We start from the raw sequence: 17,723 nt of genomic DNA, 5'->3' as shown, positions 1-17,723 counted from the left end.
AAGCAGGTGGCTTACTGAGGTGGTAGGCTCGGATTATGAGGGGGGGAGTTACCCTGGTGGCACCCAATCAGTGATCGGTGGGAGTCGAATCTTAGATCCGAGTTCATTTTGGGTCTTTGAGTTCCAGGAGGAAATCTCCGCTGGAGGAGAGAAGCTGCTTGGATTTTCCGGAAACGTTCTCGAAAACTTGGCAGCAACAAAAAAAACTTTTACCTACGAGACACCACAATAGCAGTATGTGAGCTCAGGGGGGAAAGCAGGCAAAAAACATGAAGACATGATAGTAATAACTGCTATAGAAAAGGTTGAGCAAGAAACTAAAGGCTTAAGTCTATCTGCAGCACTGATCATCAGGCCAAGCCTGGCTGGCCAACAGCTCTCAGTCTTCAGCAGCCAGAATGACAAGATATGAAGTTTGTGTTGTGGTGAGGGGAGTTCTGGGCTCTGATTTAAAAAAAATTATACAGCATATATTTAAATATGGATAGATTCAATGATTTTTAAAAATATATTTTATGTTTTCAAAGTTTAAAACAGACAAACAACTAAGGCTCAGATGCACTCACAAGTTTTTCTGATAGAATTAAAATTAAAATTAAGAAACATATATAAGAAATACAAGAAGGTGGCAGAAGGAAGAGTTTTAAGGATGAAAGTTCAGTTAGCTCTACCTGGCTTTCACAAAGTGTTCCAAGAAAAGATTGCAGATACCTGAGAAACTGTCTTTGGAGTCCTTACAAAATCTTTCCATTTATATTATGGACATCATGTCGGCTACCCATGATTGTAACGAAGGAGGTGGGGAAGGCTTCCATTCTCTCAGGATTTGTTTTTAGCAACAATCAATTCTAGTTCCAGTGACATTGTAGCAGGTATTGTCCTTAGCAATTGAGTGTCCAAAAATTATTAGTCCATGTCCAGGTAGTAAGGGCTTCATATTATGAGAAGGGTACCAGTTAAATATGTTGGACCAATTTTAAAAGCTTTTGAACTAAAAAACATTTTGAAAGATTATCCCTGTCTGTAATTTGACGAGATAATTTCTTTCTTTTGCATTGATTAACCTTTTCCTGTTTAGATCCTCTATTACTTTCTTTACCATGGGGTAAATCTATGTCTTATCTCAAAGAGGTGCAGGTTACCGTACTTAAACATGTAGCTGACTAACACTTATATTTGTATTTAAGTAAAATAATCTAGAAACAGAACTTAAACATTTTTGTCATTTGGCACTTAGTCAATCCTGTCTACCAATGTACTGTGGCCCAACAAGTAGAATAGTTGTTGTCTTGCAATCAGAAGGTTGGCGATTTGATTCCAGCTTCCCCCTGTCACAAGTTGATGTGCCCCTGGGCAAGGCACCTGATCCCAATTTGTGCATTAGTGAGTGTGATTGAGTGAATGTGGTCAGTATGACTTGTGCTACATAAGTTTAGTCCATTTACCATTCTCTTCAGGCAGCTTGCTGAGCAGAATTTGCAGACAGTTGGGCTGTGATGCACCTGTGCCTCCTGGCATCCTTTGAAATGTGCCCATTGGGAGCTTAGGGAGCTGCCCAACAGCTCAAAGGTTTAAGTAAGCAAATTTATTTATATAGCGCCTTTCTGTCATGAAGTCATGAAGTGCTTCACAGTAAAATATAATTTAAAAAAATGTAAAAGAATGTTTAAAACAAATGAGAAATACTACTACTACTACTACTACTACTACTACTACTACTACTACTAATAATAATAATAATAATAATATAAAAGAAATAAAACATCACAGCAACATATAGTCAGTCATAGCAGCCCAAGGACCTGTGAAGCTAAAATGCTTGTTTAAAGGAGAAATAAGTAAGATATTTACAGTAAAATCCACCTAAATCATTCTCATTTGTCACCAGGGATAAAAGTAACATTCCCTATAAACAATCAGTCCTCTCCATCAACAATGTATTAGTCATGTGTTTCTCCTTTCCAACCTAGAGGTACGGTGCAGTGTGTAGCCATGTGTACTTTCTTCTTCCTCAGCATAAAATATGAGCGCTCCCAGGGTTCCTAAAACATAGCGTAGCATTTGGTATTTTATCTAGAAATAGAACAGAATATAACATCATATACCTATCCTATGGAAGTAAAAATGCAATGGCTTTTCACAGCAACAACGGACCGTTGGGTGGGTCTCTGTGAAAAGTATTCTGTATGTGTTGTCCCGATTTATATACCACTTGGTGTCATTATTACATTTTGTTCCTTTAAAAAAGAATGTCTAGTTTTTTTAAGGGGTAGATAGAGTCCAGTGATGGCATGTGATGCTGTTGTGAAACACACTTCCTCTACTGTTCATGTAGGGTTATGGCACGTTAAACCTCAGTATATGTGTAATTAATTATGCTTTTCTAAGAGGCATGTTTGTCCAAAAGTACCTTTTGAAAAAAACTACCTTTAAGGTGGTACTAAACAGGCTTTTCATTAAAGTTTTCATCTGATGCAAAATTCAAATCCTAAATGCAGTGGGTTTTTTAGCTGGCTTTGAGAGGTGGGGAGATAAAGCTTAATTAACAGAAATAAAGGCTTTAAAACATCATCGGTCTATCTTAATCTGTTTCCCTTAGGGAACTGACTTACTAAAATAAATGAACGTTTCAATTATATTCTAACTGACCGAATAGGACTGTATTTATAAAGTCTGTAACGCCTATACAATACATTTTCCATAGCACTTCAACAAATACATGTCAATTGATTAAGTAGATATAGTTAGATATATAGATATATATCAGTTAGATATATATTTACCTTTATTCAGTTGAGTTTGTGGAATGTCCCCATGAAATGTCTGATGTGCAGTGTAGTAAAATAGGTTTATAATAATTATGGTGTGGAAAAACCATTCAGGCCCCACACAAGGATTATATTTTGGGTGGAATTACCCCCTGTGGCAATTTCTCTTTTACATATAAGGTACTCTGCTGCCAACTAGTGGCAACAAATTGCAAGTGCCCTTCCTGCTAGAAAGCCAGTACTGTAGACCCTGACTTGTAAACCTCAAACTACATTTTCAATCAAGTCTAATGTTGTGGGCCTTCAGCTTCATCCCGAAAGACAACGTATATGGCATATTCTTCACATATATGATGTTAGGTGGTTAAAGGAAGGTGTTCTGGTTAAAAATAGTCCATCTATACCTTGTTTGGCTCAGGTTGAACCACAACCATGAACTGTTCACCTCATTCCTAAGAAGGAAGGAAGAAGCGGAAGGATGGTGAGGAATCATCATCCTTGCAGACGAAATGTGGTTGCAAAAAATCTTGAATAATCATGGTAATAAAAAAGCAACAACAGTCAGCACTGAAAGTAAGAGCATTTTTATACACACACATTGGCAAGTGAACCCAAGGCAATGGCTTTTAAGATCAGTTTTAATAGAAGGCGCCTCTCTGATGTGCAGGGTTAGGTTATTCCACAGTTTGGGTGCAGCAGTAGAGAAAGCTCTGCCCACTCTTAACTTCTTCCTAGACCTTGGTGCTTAGAGCTGCATTCAGCTGACGTGAGAGGCTGAGAAAGTAAGTTGGGATGAAGAAGTTCATAGAGGTAAAAAACAAAAGTAAGAATTTTAAAATTAACCCTAAAATGGACAGGCAGCAGTGGAGGCCAGAACAAGGATGAAGAGGCTGATGCAGGAGAGATTGGAGCCCGTGACATGAAGGACTGATGTCTATGCAGAGTACGGGTGGGGGGTGGGGTGGGGGTTCCCCTATAAAGCCAATTCCTGTGGCCACCTGATCCCTACCTGACAGATTGTTCCAAGTTAGTTTTACTTTTAGGCAGAGGTGGATACAGTCTCGCTAATCCGCAAATAGATAATTGCAGGGCTAACTTTTTGCTCATCGCAGTATCATTTACGCTAAGTTTGGAAACTGTTTGCGGACTGGTTAGAATCCACTTTTATTTGATACCTGTAGTGCCATAACAACAATCAAGAAATGCATCCGGCATTTACATCAATGTCCTGGCTCTCACTACACATCCACACACACTTCTCCCCAAAAAATATTGTTAATAACTGTGCTGTTTTCTCCTTTCCTTTCTTCTTCTTGTTAAGATGTGGTCTTAATATTACATTACATTACATTACATATTACATTTTCATTGCTCAAAAACAGAGATGCTGGTCTCAGTGTTTTTTTTCTCCCCCCTGCAAACAGTGAGCCGCTGTGTGACCCTAACCCTTTAAATTGTTAGTGTAACCAAGCTTTCTGGGTTCATTACCAGAACCACATGAGGTGGAAGGAGACTGGACTCTGTGCTGGGCTTTTGGGTCACCATGTGGCTCAGAGGGGCTCCTTTATTTTTCTAAAACGTTAAGATAAGAAAAACAGGTTTCTATACAGAAATCATGAAACTGATGTATATTTATCCTTTTCAATTAAAAAAACTGTGCACGTTAAACATAACAATATTGAGTAAAAAAAGAGTCTGATAACTGAGGGAAATAATAGACTTCCACAAACACGCTGTACTGCACCGTGTTCTAGGGTTCCAGTAGTGTTGCCAAGTCTGCTTACTATAAGCGACTTTGGGCTTATTCATTTATACTGTTACAAAGGCATCTGTATTGCAGTGTTGTGGGTTGCCTGTTCAGCTTGTTTTGGGATTCTTTTCATAGACCTTGTTGTTTGTTTCTCTCGCAAGGACTGGCAACATTGGCTGCCCACACTCACCTCGTTTCTTTTAAGACGCTGCTGCCTAGGGCCCCGAGGGATAGAATATTCTTCCCAAACACTTCTACTGCCAAAGTTAAATAATGTGTCAAAGTTAACATTTAAAAGTAATTTATCCAGAACTAAAACAGATATCCCCTCAAACATGCAGCACTAGGCATGCGCCGTGTGTGTGTGCTTGCAGCATCATTTGTCTTTTATCTTTTTATCATCAGTGTAAAGGTAGAGAAACCAATATTTTTGTTTGTGGAATATGAGTTTATGAAACTAACATTTTGGTTAGCTGTGCCCACCACTGCTTTTAGGTATGCAATACTCCCATCCGATGGTCGATGTTGTTATTCTTCTCTTCTGTTCAGAAGTCTGGAAAAAGCAATGACTTAAGAGGTCGCGGTGACTAATCATGGAAGATTTTAAAATCAAAACTCACATTTGCAAAAAAGATTATGTTTTCAAAACTTAATTTCACTCTGATGTAATAGCACAACCCCGTCTCCAGAACAAAATTTGAAAATGCCACCAAAGTGCCGAGAGACACAGAGGGGCACAGCTAAGTGTGCTGATGAGCAGTGGAGGTTGAGTGGGCTGTGGTCAGGACGATGGAAAGTGACGTCTTTAGATATGAAGGAGTGACCACAGCGGCACTAGTTGTTTCACCACGGCTCAGTCTTTTGAGGTGGAGGATTTTTCACCCCCCTGTAGGAAGGCGGTGTGGAGCCAAGCAGGTCTGGGCGTTATCAGCTTGAGCCGCTGTCTCAAATCGCTGAGTCAGCGATGCCTAAAGCCGGTGCTGCAGAGGCAGTGGTGTACAGAAAGGCTGCAGTTTCTGAATGGTAAAGTGATGTTAGCAGCATCATTGCATACATGGATAACAGTAACAGACGCTAAGCAACGCTCCCAATGCTCCTAATTCAAACTCCTAAGTCTGACTGGCCACGCTGCCGTCTGACTGAAAAGCTTTTATACTCTGACATGAAGGATGACAAAAGCATGTATCATCTGATATATGTTCTTTTATCATAATTTTGAGAGCTTGACAATGCAAGGATGCAAGAGGTTTAAACATTTTCATTTTTTTGTTTGTGACCAGCATCACATACAGTAGGAGAAATGTGACATTACAGAGCATAAAATAAGGGTTTGATGCCTCAAATGTAAGAGAGTTTCTAATTGATCTGAAGGTTGCAATGATGATGATGATGACCCAGAGTGGACTTTAGTCTTTAAATACTTTAACAGTATTTCTTCAACAGTATCTGCCCTTTGATATTGACATCTGGATAGTACTTTTGTTTGTATTTATCTGTAAAATACATCACTGCTTTTTTCCCCCCAAACATTTAAAAAAAGATGTGATTGATTTAATCAGATTGAAGTTTTCTCCATGGCAGTTGATAAACTAAGCAGCTTCTTCATCAGCAGATTGACCATGTGTATAGATAACTGTATCATCTGGATCTTCTTCACAAAATAGTAGGGGATCATTTATATACATTGTAAACAAAAAAGACCTTAAGTAGAACCTCGTGATGGTCCCACAGAGCAAGCCCCTTTTGGTGATGCGGTCTCATATATATGCACACACTGACAGCAACCAGTCAGATACAATTTTATTTTATACTTAGGAGCAGTTTATAGCTCCTTAGTAAGGAAGACTGAAGCGTTTACTGTATCAAAGGTTTCTAAGACATCTGCTCCCACCAACCCACCTTTTTCCAGATTTAGTATTATTATTTCAGTAAGAAAGCCGCACACCATTTCATTTCAATGATTTCTGCTGATACTAAACTCCGTGGGGTGCAATTGATCACCATATGATTGTGTGATATTGCTGTATGTCATAGGAACATGTGGAATAAAACAGACAATGGAAATGGGTGACTTTTGAGCCATGTTTTCCATTAGATGGGTAGCATTCAAAAAGTAATGAAGGAAAGACACAATAAAGATGTGTGATGATTGAAAACAAGGTAACTGAAGAACACATTAAATTCTGATGAAAACAATTTATTGCAAACATTTAAGAGATACAAACATTTAAAAAGATTTAAGAAATGAAACTTCGAACACATTTACCAGTATTGTGTATCAATGAGTTACTTAAACATATATGACCAATTGCTAATTTTTGTTTACTCCATTCATTGGGGACGGTGACCTTTTACATCTTTCTTTGCTTTAGCGCATACTTCTGTAGAACTTGACTGCAAGCTGAATGAGTGATTCAACCAGATGCATCTAAAAAGTTGCAAGACAGCTGCCTCTGAGGACTGGTGTTTGAACCAACTGCTTCTGGCCTAAGAATGCGTGTTCCTACTTTGAAGCTTGCTCTGATTAATATCTTACCTGCAAGATCATCATACCAAAGTAATGCATCTACTTTTGAGAGATACAAAGAACTATTTCAACTATCCATTAAAACGAAAAGTTAGTTTAGGATGCAAAAGAGAAAAGACAGCTTTGATAAAATGTGCAAGAAAAAGAATATAGAAGGGAAAGTGATTAAGATAATGGTTGATGTATAGAGACAGTAAGGTGTGATTTAAGGCTGAGAGAAAAATAGGAGAGTGGGGATTCACTCTGGGTAAAGATTGAGTGTCGTTTAATCCAGGAGTACATGGAGAAAATATTGCAAGGTGCTACACAAGCTGACTATGGATGTGACACATTGCTCATGATGCTGCTATCCCAGCTGAATGGGAATTACCCCATTAGCACAAGCTGAATGCTAACTACTGCAATACATTTTGTCTGACAGCAAAGAGCTGAGCTGGCTAATGACTGAATGTCACTTTTATCATCTTTTTCTATCTAGTGGCACCGTCTCAGAGGTACTTTTAGCTCTTCATTGCGACATCCCATCCCCCACTTTCTTCATTTTGATGATGGATGACCTTCCCGCTTAAGACAAGAAAGTAATTCCCATGAAGAGATCTTTGCATTTTTTTCCACTGGAAGACCAAGCTTTTGAAAATCCTCCTCTTTTAAGCTAGCTAGAATTCTATATGTTTTGCAAATGTCCCATGGGCTTAAAAAATTAGTAATCAAAGCACCATTTGCTTAAATGAACCAGAAGTCCATTCTCCTTTGGCATCTTTCACAGCAATGGTCACTGAGTAAACCAGCTTCACTGGAATCTGTGCAAAGGAAAAAAAGGGAAAAGACAACACAGAAGATGCAACATGAAATTTATTGGTAAAATAAAAGCCCTATTTGTGAGAGGTGTGTCGTTGCCTTGCAGCTATTTGCTTTGGCTGTAGCAAGTGAGAAAGCACCTGTTCTGTTCAATGAGGTTTTAGCAGGACCAAAACGCAGCCTAGAACGCGTAAGCCAAATAATGAAAACAAGCATTGAATTTTTCCTCTTTTGTTTGCTGCTACATTTCCAACAAATACTTATATTTATAGTGTTTCTGTTTTGTCTTCTGTTTTTACTCGGAGCCTTGCAATGAAATTTTGCTCAAATGTACATTGTGAATATGCAGTTGAATGACAATAGGTCTGTGCGAGTCTGATCGAAAATACACAGTAAACTTACAGCAGGGACATAGAAATAAAATGGCAAAATGACAGAGGAACAGGGAGCATGACATCAAACAGAAGAAAGCAGCGATGAAAAATAAAAACCAGGGAGTTTAAATACAAATTAATGGGTGGAAGCGAGGCAGAAACAGTAGAAGGTGGAGATGAGAAACAGTTGAGACCAATGAAAACAGATGAGCTGAGGGAGGGTAGGAGTGTAATGAACAGGAGATGAAGATGGAAGGAATCTAAAAGAAATAGTACAAGATGTCCATAGAATGGAATTACAACATAATTCACTAAAGTATGAACTAAAATAGGAGCAACTAGGAAATATAAAAAGAAAAAAACAGAAACGTGAAGAAAAACAATAACTCAAACACCTAAGAATAATAAGCACAAGGAAGTAACTAAGGAAAGCACAACCTAGGAAACATGACAGTAAATGAATAGTTGAAATACAAGCACAAAAGAAAATAAAAACCCAAACACTTGGATATTATTATAGGACTGGTCATGTACCATCCTGCACATTTGTATGTAGAGAAAAAAAATCTACATATTCAGATTCAGAAAACTTTATTTGGAAATGTTTGTAGTTTGTATTTAGTGTTCTTATAACATGGGCCTCATACTATATGTTTGGTTCTTCAGAAATAAGCTTCACATAACAACTACAATCAAGCTAGCTAACAACCCTATTATATTCTTGTTTCAGGTTTTGGGTTATTTTAGATCCTTGTCTTTTTCTGTCAAACTCCCCACTTATATCAACCTCATTTTGTTTTTCCAATCCTTAAATAAATGGCTAAATTGGGAATTATTCCTATGTTCAGTTAGACTTAATTCTTAGTTGTTCCCTTAGGGCTCTCTTTCTGTTCTTTATACAATGCATGAGTCTGAGAGCGGAACACTATCTATCATTCATGCTTTATAGTTTATGGTTGTCACCTTGCCAAGGCAATTAAACCAAAGACATTACCAGAGACCATCATTGAGGCCATTAAGTCATTTTCTTTTTAAAAGCCTCCTATCTCTTACAAAGATTAAGGGAGAGGCAGAGAAAGATGTGTGGAGAAGGAGAAGCATTGATAGGAAGACAAAAGGATGAAGAAGAACAAAATAAAAAGAGAAAGGAAACAAAGGGAGACTCTAATTGATTTGATGTGCTGGTACCATTTCTTTTTGTTCTCAGTAGACAGTTAGGGTAGAATTTAGCACTGCACACACTTTGGCAATGTGTTTGTTTGTCCTTAAAAATTGTTTAGCAAAGTGTGAAAGACCAAAACAGAATCTTAAGAACCAAAATTGACAATTGATTGAAATATATTTAGTGAATTAGGCCTCATAATATGTTTTATACATAAAGACATTTTCTGGGACCCTTTGAAGAGTTTATGACATTTTATCCCCATGATATCAGACTTCTTTCTAGGTGTCCAAGGCAGTGTTCTATGGCTCAGAGACAGTGGCACTGAGGAGGAGACAGAAAGCATTGCTGGAGGTTGTAGGGTTGAAGATGTTGAGGTTCTCCTTGGAAGTGGCGTGGACTAACCTTGCCTGCAAGCTCAATTCACACGGTATTTGTGTGTTCATAAACACACGAGAATCCATCTTGAACTGCTCCCGCTTCAGCTGTTTGTCTCCAACCCAAAAACGGTTCGGGCCAATCACGTTGCAGTATTTTGTTTTAAGGCAAGACATACCGCTGCAGCAAAAGCAAGACTGGATAGGGCAATGACCTGGCTGGCCAGATTAGGCAAGGGCGGATATGAGTACATCAGTACTCATGCTACATTTTTTGAAGATAAAACCAGAGAAGCCAGACTCAGATGGTTGGGACATGTACTGAGGAGGGATAAGTGAGTACATCGATAGAAGGATCTTGAGACTGGAATTGCCACGCAGGAGGCCTAGAGGAAGTTTAAAGAGGAGATTTATGGATGGAGTTAAATAGGGCATGAAGATAATTAGGGCAAGAGCAGAAGATAGGGATAGATGGAGACAGTTGACTCATTTTCTGGCGCTACAGAAATTCTACGTGCCTGTCCAGAAATTCTGGCTTGGGGTTTGTGAGGATCTTTCAACATTGCTCAGGAGTGATATTCCTGCATACCTTGTGTACTGGGTAGCTTGGGTGACATTAGGTTTGGAAATTAATTTTGCACCCGTGAGCTTTATAGCTTTAACTATTGCAGAAAGAGAAAACCCTTCTCCTGAACTGGAAAACATGGACAAATCTCTGTGTGAACCAATTTAGAAGTCTTCTGTTAGATCATATTTGCATGAAAAAGATGTCCGCCTCCTTAAAACTATCAGTTGGCTGAAACTTGTGCTCTCTGGTCCCCTCTGAGTAGTTCCATCACTTAAGCCGGGCGTACACTGTACGAGTTTTTCCCCTTTTCGGGCCGATTCTTCAGTCGTGCGAGCATTTTTTGAATCGGCCGAATTTCAGCTTGATCGTAGAGGGGGGAAGGGGGGGGGGGACTGGCTTCTCACGGCTACCTCCCGATCAGGAATCGGACGATCGGTGAAAATCAAACATGTTTTTAAATTCAGTCGGCTGTCGTGAGGTTTTCGTGAGCGCATCCTGCTGTTCAAGCAGAGCTACGAGGGGGCGCCCTCCCCTCCTCTCCGTTCCCGCCAGCGGAGGGAGGGAAGCGGGCGTCCCTGAAGCAACCTCCGGCCGGTGTTGGGGAGGGCGAGCCGTCCGGTCCGCGCAAAGCGCTGGCCGCCTGTTTCAGCAATCCTCCGCGGTCCGCAACGCGCTGGCCGCCTGTTTCGGCACTCCTCCGCTTGCTGGGGGGGGGGGGGGGGTGCGGGCCAGGCGACCTGCCGTGCCGCGCGGCCGCCGGTGCGTCTTGTCCCTCCTCTCTCTCCCCTCCATTCCCCCGACGCCCGGTGCCTCCTGCGGGCCTCGCCAGAGCTGGGCTCGATCCCCTGCTCTGGGTCCCTGTCACCTACCGTCGCTCGCCTGCCTCTGCCACCACAGCGAGCGGTCCCAGAGGGGACACGACGTACAGTGTGAGCAGTCCGGTCTCGTCCGAGCGTCGCGCCCCACAGATCGTGAGCGGTGAACTTTTTAAACCCAGCGGTTCCGTCGCACAGTTTGAGATGTATATAAGTACCACGACTGATAAACTCGTACAGTGTACGCCCGGCTTTAGTGGGGTCAGTGGGTCAGTGTCCCGCAGTTCAGGGTGTATGTGGGGTTGGCAGTGGGGGTACTTTGAGGTGCTGGGGGTCTGGTGCTTGCCTGGTGGGGTTTGGGCTGCCTTAGTTAGGCATGCAGCGCCCTACATTCTACACCTGGCTCACTCTTGGCAAACCGGAACCTGGCAGGGTTGGTAGGCTGCCGCCCCTGTTTCTTGGGGGCCTCTGCTACATGGCTGTGGGCTCTGTCCCAGGTTCTCTTTAGCTGTCATATATGGTCAACCATATATGCCCCTTAGGTCCATGTGTGCACTCCTTTGATTTTATATGCCCTCAGACTCTGAATCCAATTGTTGTCTAATTGCGTGTTTACCCTGTCTTCGTTAGTTCAGCCTGTCTGTTCCACATCTCCATCTTTTGTATTTACACACTATTCAAATGTTTCATCCCATCCACCTCTGTCTTGATTTATCTAATTTTTTTGTGAAACAGGTAACCTACTTATGACACTGATGAATAATGGAGGTGAGATAGTTCCTGTCAGCAGGGTCCCACCCTTGATTTCAGCTCATACCCTCATTTTCTATTTTTCACTGAATCATTCCTTCATTGTTTTACACAGGCACATATTTTATTTTGCTTATTTTGCTGTCTTTTTTATACTTTCACTTGAGATATTGTTTGAAAAGTGAAAAGCATCTAACCGTTCTGTTTGCAATGACTAGCGGAATAGGCTTAGATTTCATCTACATTTACATATTTCTGTATGTTGATGAAGCTTAATTTCACATCTACAACATTATTGCTCACTGTAGATATGAAAATAAGTCAGAACCCAATGGTACATAAATTACTGTTATATATTTCCCTAGAGGAATAATTGTTACATTATACTTTGTATTTAATGTTGACTTGACTTTGTTGAATCACACCAAAGAATGGAGATGCAGAAAAGCAATGTCAAAAACTCATAAATTTACCTCACTTAGACTAATTGTGCTATGGATATCAATTTCCATGATCATTTGATTTGGTGAGATAATGAAACCCAGGAAGGAAGTAGAGTCTTTGCGAAATTTGCACTTCTCCGCTTTGACAAACAGGTCATTCTGCAATAGGCGGAGAAGTACGGAATGGCCATGTTGTTGATTGGTAATCAGGTCTTTGGAGAAGATCAGAATGTCATTGAGGTAAACGGACACCTGTTGCCCAGCCATATCTCTCAGAATGTCGTTGACTAAGGCCTGAAACTCTGCAGGAACATTTGTGAGTCCAAACGGCATCACTAGGTATTCGTAGTGGCCCATGTGTGTGTTGAAGGCAGTCGTCCACTCATCTCACAAAGGAGCCACAGCTCTGTTGATCCATCCATTCCCTTAGCTCTTAGTAGTAATGATTTTATGGGATTCTTCATAAATAAAATTGATGCCATTAAAAATTGTAATGAACGGGGACAGATGGACCCAGAATTCAGACCGACAACAGGAGTGGATGAAAGGAGGATTTATTAACCTCAGACTGGCAGAAAAAGGGATAGACAGGCTCAAAAAACAGTTCCAGTCAGTACATGAGAGCTGAACCCAAAAACAGGCAGGAACAAAGAAAAACTCAGGGAATCCAAAAACACAGGTCCTGGAAAGGCAAAAACTCAGAAAATCCAAAACACCGGTCCGGTCAAGACAAAAACAAGCAGGTAATCCAACAAGCAGGGTAAAACAGGTAAAGAATCAGCTGTCTCAGAATCCACAAAGCAAAATAAGGTCAGGATCAACAGATAGGGAAAAACCCACTGGATACAACTCACCAAGTAAGCTCATGAGAGGATCTGGCACTGATGTTGGGTCTGGGAGCTGGTTAAGTAGTGGTAGATACAGGTGGAGCATGTTAGAACTAATTGCAGCAGGGGTGGAGATGAGCAGGTGTGTGGAGTAAGTAATCAGAGCCAACATCAGTACCGAGATCCCAACAGAACTGAGAAAACAAATGAACTGCACAGAAATAATACTGAAAACAATGACAGATGTCAAACACCAACAGTACCTAAACTAAAAACAGAACTCAAACTATGACAGAACCCTCCCCTCAAGGGCGGATTCCAGACGCCCATAGCCAGTCCAAAAACAAATAACCCAAACAGGGTGGGTGGATGGGGGTCCAGGACGGAGGGAAAAAGTCCAAAACTGTCCAACTAAAAGTCTAAATCAAAGACACCCCAACAGAACAACCTAAACATAAGGGAACATCCCAGGTACAGATCGCAACTTTACAGGCAGTCCGGTGGGCGTCCCGGAGGACGGCCCCGATGGGTCAGGTTCTCAGGTGGGCGTCCCGGAGGACGGCCCCGACGGGTCAGGTTCTCAGGTGGGCGTCCCGGAGGACGGCCCCGACGGGTCAGGTTCTCAGGTGGGCGTCCCGGAGGACGGCCCCGACGGGTCAGGTCCTCAGTCGGGCGTCCTGCAAAACGGCCCCGGCGTGTCCGGTAATCCGGGAGACGTCCCGAAGGATGACGGCAGGACAGAGCCTCAGGAGGCCGACGGCGAAACAGGAACCTCAGAGGCGGACGGCCGATGAAGACCCTCAGAGGCGGATGACGGAGCAGAACTTCAGGAGGCTGATAGCGAAGCAGGACTCTTGGAGGACGTCGGCGGAGCAGAGCCCTCCGAGGACGTCGGCGGAGCAGGGCCCTCCGAGGACGTCGGCGGAGCAGGGCCCTCCGAGGACGTCGGCGGAGCAGGGCCCTCCGAGGACGTCGGCGGAGCAGGGCCCTCAGAAGCGGGCGGCTGTGCAGAACCCTCGTAGGCGGACGGCTGGCGAGGCCCCTCAGCGGCGGGCGGCTGGCGAGGACCCTCAGCGGCGGGCGGCTGGCGAGGACCCTCAGCGGCGGACTTCTGAAAGACAAAGCCCTAAGAGGCGCCGGACTACAGGCTTCTGGAGGCGCCGGGCTACAGGCTAAAGGAGGCGCCTGGCTACTGACTAGGGGAGGCGCCGGATTGCTAACTAGGGGAGCCTGGCTACAGGCAACTAGACGGGGAACCTGGCTACAGGCTACTGGAGGCGCCGGGCTACAGGCTACTGGAGGCGCCGGGCTAGAGGCCTCAGAAAGCATCAAACTACAGGTTTCAGAAGGCGCCGAACGACTGGACACAGGTGGGACCAGGCTACAGAGCTCAGGAGGAGATGCCTGACTAACAGCCTTGGGAGGCGCCTGGCTAAAGGGAGCCGTCCCTCCCAAACCCTTGGACACCATAAGCCTCAGAATAAGACTCCTGAGAGGCTCAGGCAATGACAGCCAGTAAAAAACCTCATAAAGCCAACTGTCACTCAAGATAACTGGAAACTGATGCTTAAGTAGGAGCTTAGGGGCCTTAACGTTCCTCTGAGTCTTCTGCTGTTTAGCCCCTCGACGAGGGCCCAAACTTCTGCCTCTACGTCGATATCCCCGACGTTGGTCATCCAAAGGAGGACTACTCCGAACAAACATGTCCCGATCAAGTGGAGAACCCACCTGGGACCCTACTTCACAGACCGAAGGTACCCACGCTTGAGTCTCCACCTCACAGGACCGTGGGGGTTCCACCTGGGTCTCCGCCTCACAGGACCATGAGAACTCCACCTGAGTCCCCACCTCACAGGCCTGCGGAAACTCCGCCTGGGTTCCCACTTCACAAACCTGTGGCAACTCCACCTGGGTCTCCACCTCACAAGATCGTGAGAACTCAACCTGAGTCCCCACCTCACAGGCTAGTAGAGAAACCTCCTCATAGGATGACGAGCTGGCGAGTGAATCACCCATTCTGACAGGACTGGCAGTGTCTGATAGGCTCTTGGTATGAAGAACATTATCTGTGGTGTCATCCCAACCCCCAGTTACACCACTATCCTCTGAGGCAGCCGCCATGTCACCCAAAATAGAATCAACGTTAGCGGTGACCACTCGGTCCTCAGGAACAGAGTCATGACACTTAACTCGGGACGGTTCTGATGTTTGTGGTATTGAACGAGATAATTCCTTAACAACTGTCTTGGCTGAAGCAGGCGATGATGGATGGTGATAAAAAGTCTTAAGTGTCTCCCTATACTCCTCCTCCAATGTCTTTAACATCATCTCTAACTCTGGGGAGTAGTGGGCGAACAGCAAGTCCCTCAACTGCTTAATTCTAGGGGCAAAAGATCTTAGCTCCTCCTCTTTCTTAAAAACAAAATCATCCTTCAGGACCGAAAGGGGAGAGCTGGGAAACTCCACTAGGGCAGGAGCTGGAACCATCTCTGGCAGCAGAACGGGATTAGAAGCAGAAGAAGACTGGGAGGACCTGACAGATTGCTCAGAAGGAAGGGGAGGAACCCGTTTAGTGGGTCTGCGGCGATGTCTCCGGTGCTGACCTGACCGGGAGGACACTGTGACTTTATCTGTTTGCGGGGATGAGTCGGCAAAAACGTGCGCTGCAGGGCACGCCTCCTCCACGTAATCAGGAAACAAGTCAGGATTAAGAAAAAGATCGGGGCGGATATCTGCAATAACATCTGCCTCAACCTCCAAATACAGTCTCGGGTCTGGGACGAACCTTTGGGTAGAACTGACAGCGGAGTCTCTGGGTAAATGAGCCTTATTTTTCTGAACGGGAGAAGGGGTTTGTGTGTCAAGCAAAACCAGTCTCCCAGAGCGAACGTTACGAGCAGGAAGCGGGCCCCCGTCACTGTTGGCTCGGGCTGGCAAACTCAACTGCTTGTCGGTCGATGGGTCCATGTTATGGCCAGATCCTACTGTAATGAACGGGGACAGATGGACCCAGAATTCAGACCGACAACAGGAGTGGATGAAAGGAGGATTTATTAACCTCAGACTGGCAGAAAAAGGGATAGACAGGCTCAAAAAACAGTTCCAGTCAGTACATGAGAGCTGAACCCAAAAACAGGCAGGAACAAAGAAAAACTCAGGGAATCCAAAAACACAGGTCCTGGAAAGGCAAAAACTCAGAAAATCCAAAACACCGGTCCGGTCAAGACAAAAACAAGCAGGTAATCCAACAAGCAGGGTAAAACAGGTAAAGAATCAGCTGTCTCAGAATCCACAAAGCAAAATAAGGTCAGGATCAACAGATAGGGAAAAACCCACTGGATACAACTCACCAAGTAAGCTCATGAGAGGATCTGGCACTGATGTTGGGTCTGGGAGCTGGTTAAGTAGTGGTAGATACAGGTGGAGCATGTTAGAACTAATTGCAGCAGGGGTGGAGATAAGCAGGTGTGTGGAGTAAGTAATCAGAGCCAACATCAGTACCGAGATCCCAACAGAACTGAGAAAACAAATGAACTGCACAGAAATAATACTGAAAACAATGACAGATGTCAAACACCAACAGTACCTAAACTAAAAACAGAACTCAAACTATGACAAAAAATAAAATAATTGGCATCCTCCCAAACATGATTACCTCGTCCTCAGTAAGTGAGGCAGCATTGGAGGAATCCTTAGAACCTGCGCAGTGTCTGAACTGTTTAAAAGCAGTAGAGCTTTCTGAGTTATCTAAAATTTTAGCTTCATCTAAACCTTCTACCTGTATGTTAGACCCAATCCCAACCAAGTTGTTTAAGGAGGTATTCCCTCTGATCAGTGGTCCTATTTTAGACATGATTAATCTATCCTTAGTAAATGGATATGTACCACAGGTTTTGAAAGTAGCTGTTATTAAACCTTTACTTAAGAAACCTTCTCTTGATCAAGATGAGTTAGTAAATTACAGACCTATATCTAATCTTCTTTTCTTATCTAAAATTCTTGAGAAAGTAGTTGCTAATCAACTTTGTGAACATTTACAAAGTAATGACCTACTTGAGGAGTTTCAGTCAGGCTTCAGAGCTCATCATAGCACTGAAACAGCTCTGGTGAAGGTCACTAATGATATTCTCATGGCCTCAGATAATGGACTTGTGTCTATACTTGTCCTGTTAGATCTCAGTGCTGCGTTTGATACAGTTGATCACAATATTCTCCTACAAAGATTTGAACATACTGTAGGGATTAAGGGGAATGCATTAGGCTGGTTTAAATCTTATCTGTCAGACAGATTCCAGTTTGTTCATGTTAATAATAAATCTTCCTCAAACTCTAGGGTCACTTGTGGAGTACCACAGGGTTCAGTCCTTGGACCAATTCTATTTACTATATATATGCTTCCGATTGGCAAAATTATCAGACAGCATGGGATTAATTTCCACTGTTATGCTGATGATACTCAGCTATATTTATCCATAAATCCTGATGAATCCAATCAATTACTTCGACTGCAGTCATGTCTTGATGACATCAAAAGCTGGATGACTTTAAATTTCCTGCATCTAAA

General features: G+C 43.0%; 1 protein-coding gene across 1 annotated transcript; it reads right to left on the bottom strand.

The window, feature by feature from the left end:
- Positions 1-12,870: 12,870 nt before the first annotated feature.
- Positions 12,871-15,346, bottom strand: LOC118566486 (translation initiation factor IF-2-like). The gene is made up of 2 exons (XM_036148758.1): positions 14,972-15,346; positions 12,871-14,935 (listed from the first exon to the last, which is right to left on the bottom strand). Exons 1-2 carry the CDS (start codon positions 15,278-15,280, stop codon positions 13,646-13,648), a joined length of 1,599 nt encoding a protein of 532 aa, XP_036004651.1. The 5' UTR covers positions 15,281-15,346; the 3' UTR covers positions 12,871-13,645.
- Positions 15,347-17,723: the final 2,377 nt, after the last annotated feature.

The sequence above is a fragment of the Fundulus heteroclitus genome, chromosome 16 (genome assembly GCF_011125445.2).
Source record: "Fundulus heteroclitus isolate FHET01 chromosome 16, MU-UCD_Fhet_4.1, whole genome shotgun sequence".
Classification (NCBI taxonomy): Eukaryota; Metazoa; Chordata; class Actinopteri; order Cyprinodontiformes; family Fundulidae; genus Fundulus; species Fundulus heteroclitus.
The sequence above is the reverse complement of the archived record's forward strand: the minus strand, read 5'-3'. Positions and strand labels throughout refer to the sequence as shown.

Excerpts from the sequence above, each read along its gene's own strand:
- LOC118566486 (XM_036148758.1), bottom strand. The coding sequence starts at position 15,280 with ATGGCGGCTGCCTCAGAGGATAGTGGTGTAACTGGGGGTTGGGATGAC. Across the intron at positions 14,936-14,971 it reads AGTTCTCATGGTCCTGTGAG|GTGGAGACTCAAGCGTGGGT; the intron begins GCGGAGACCCAG and ends CGGTCCTGTGAG.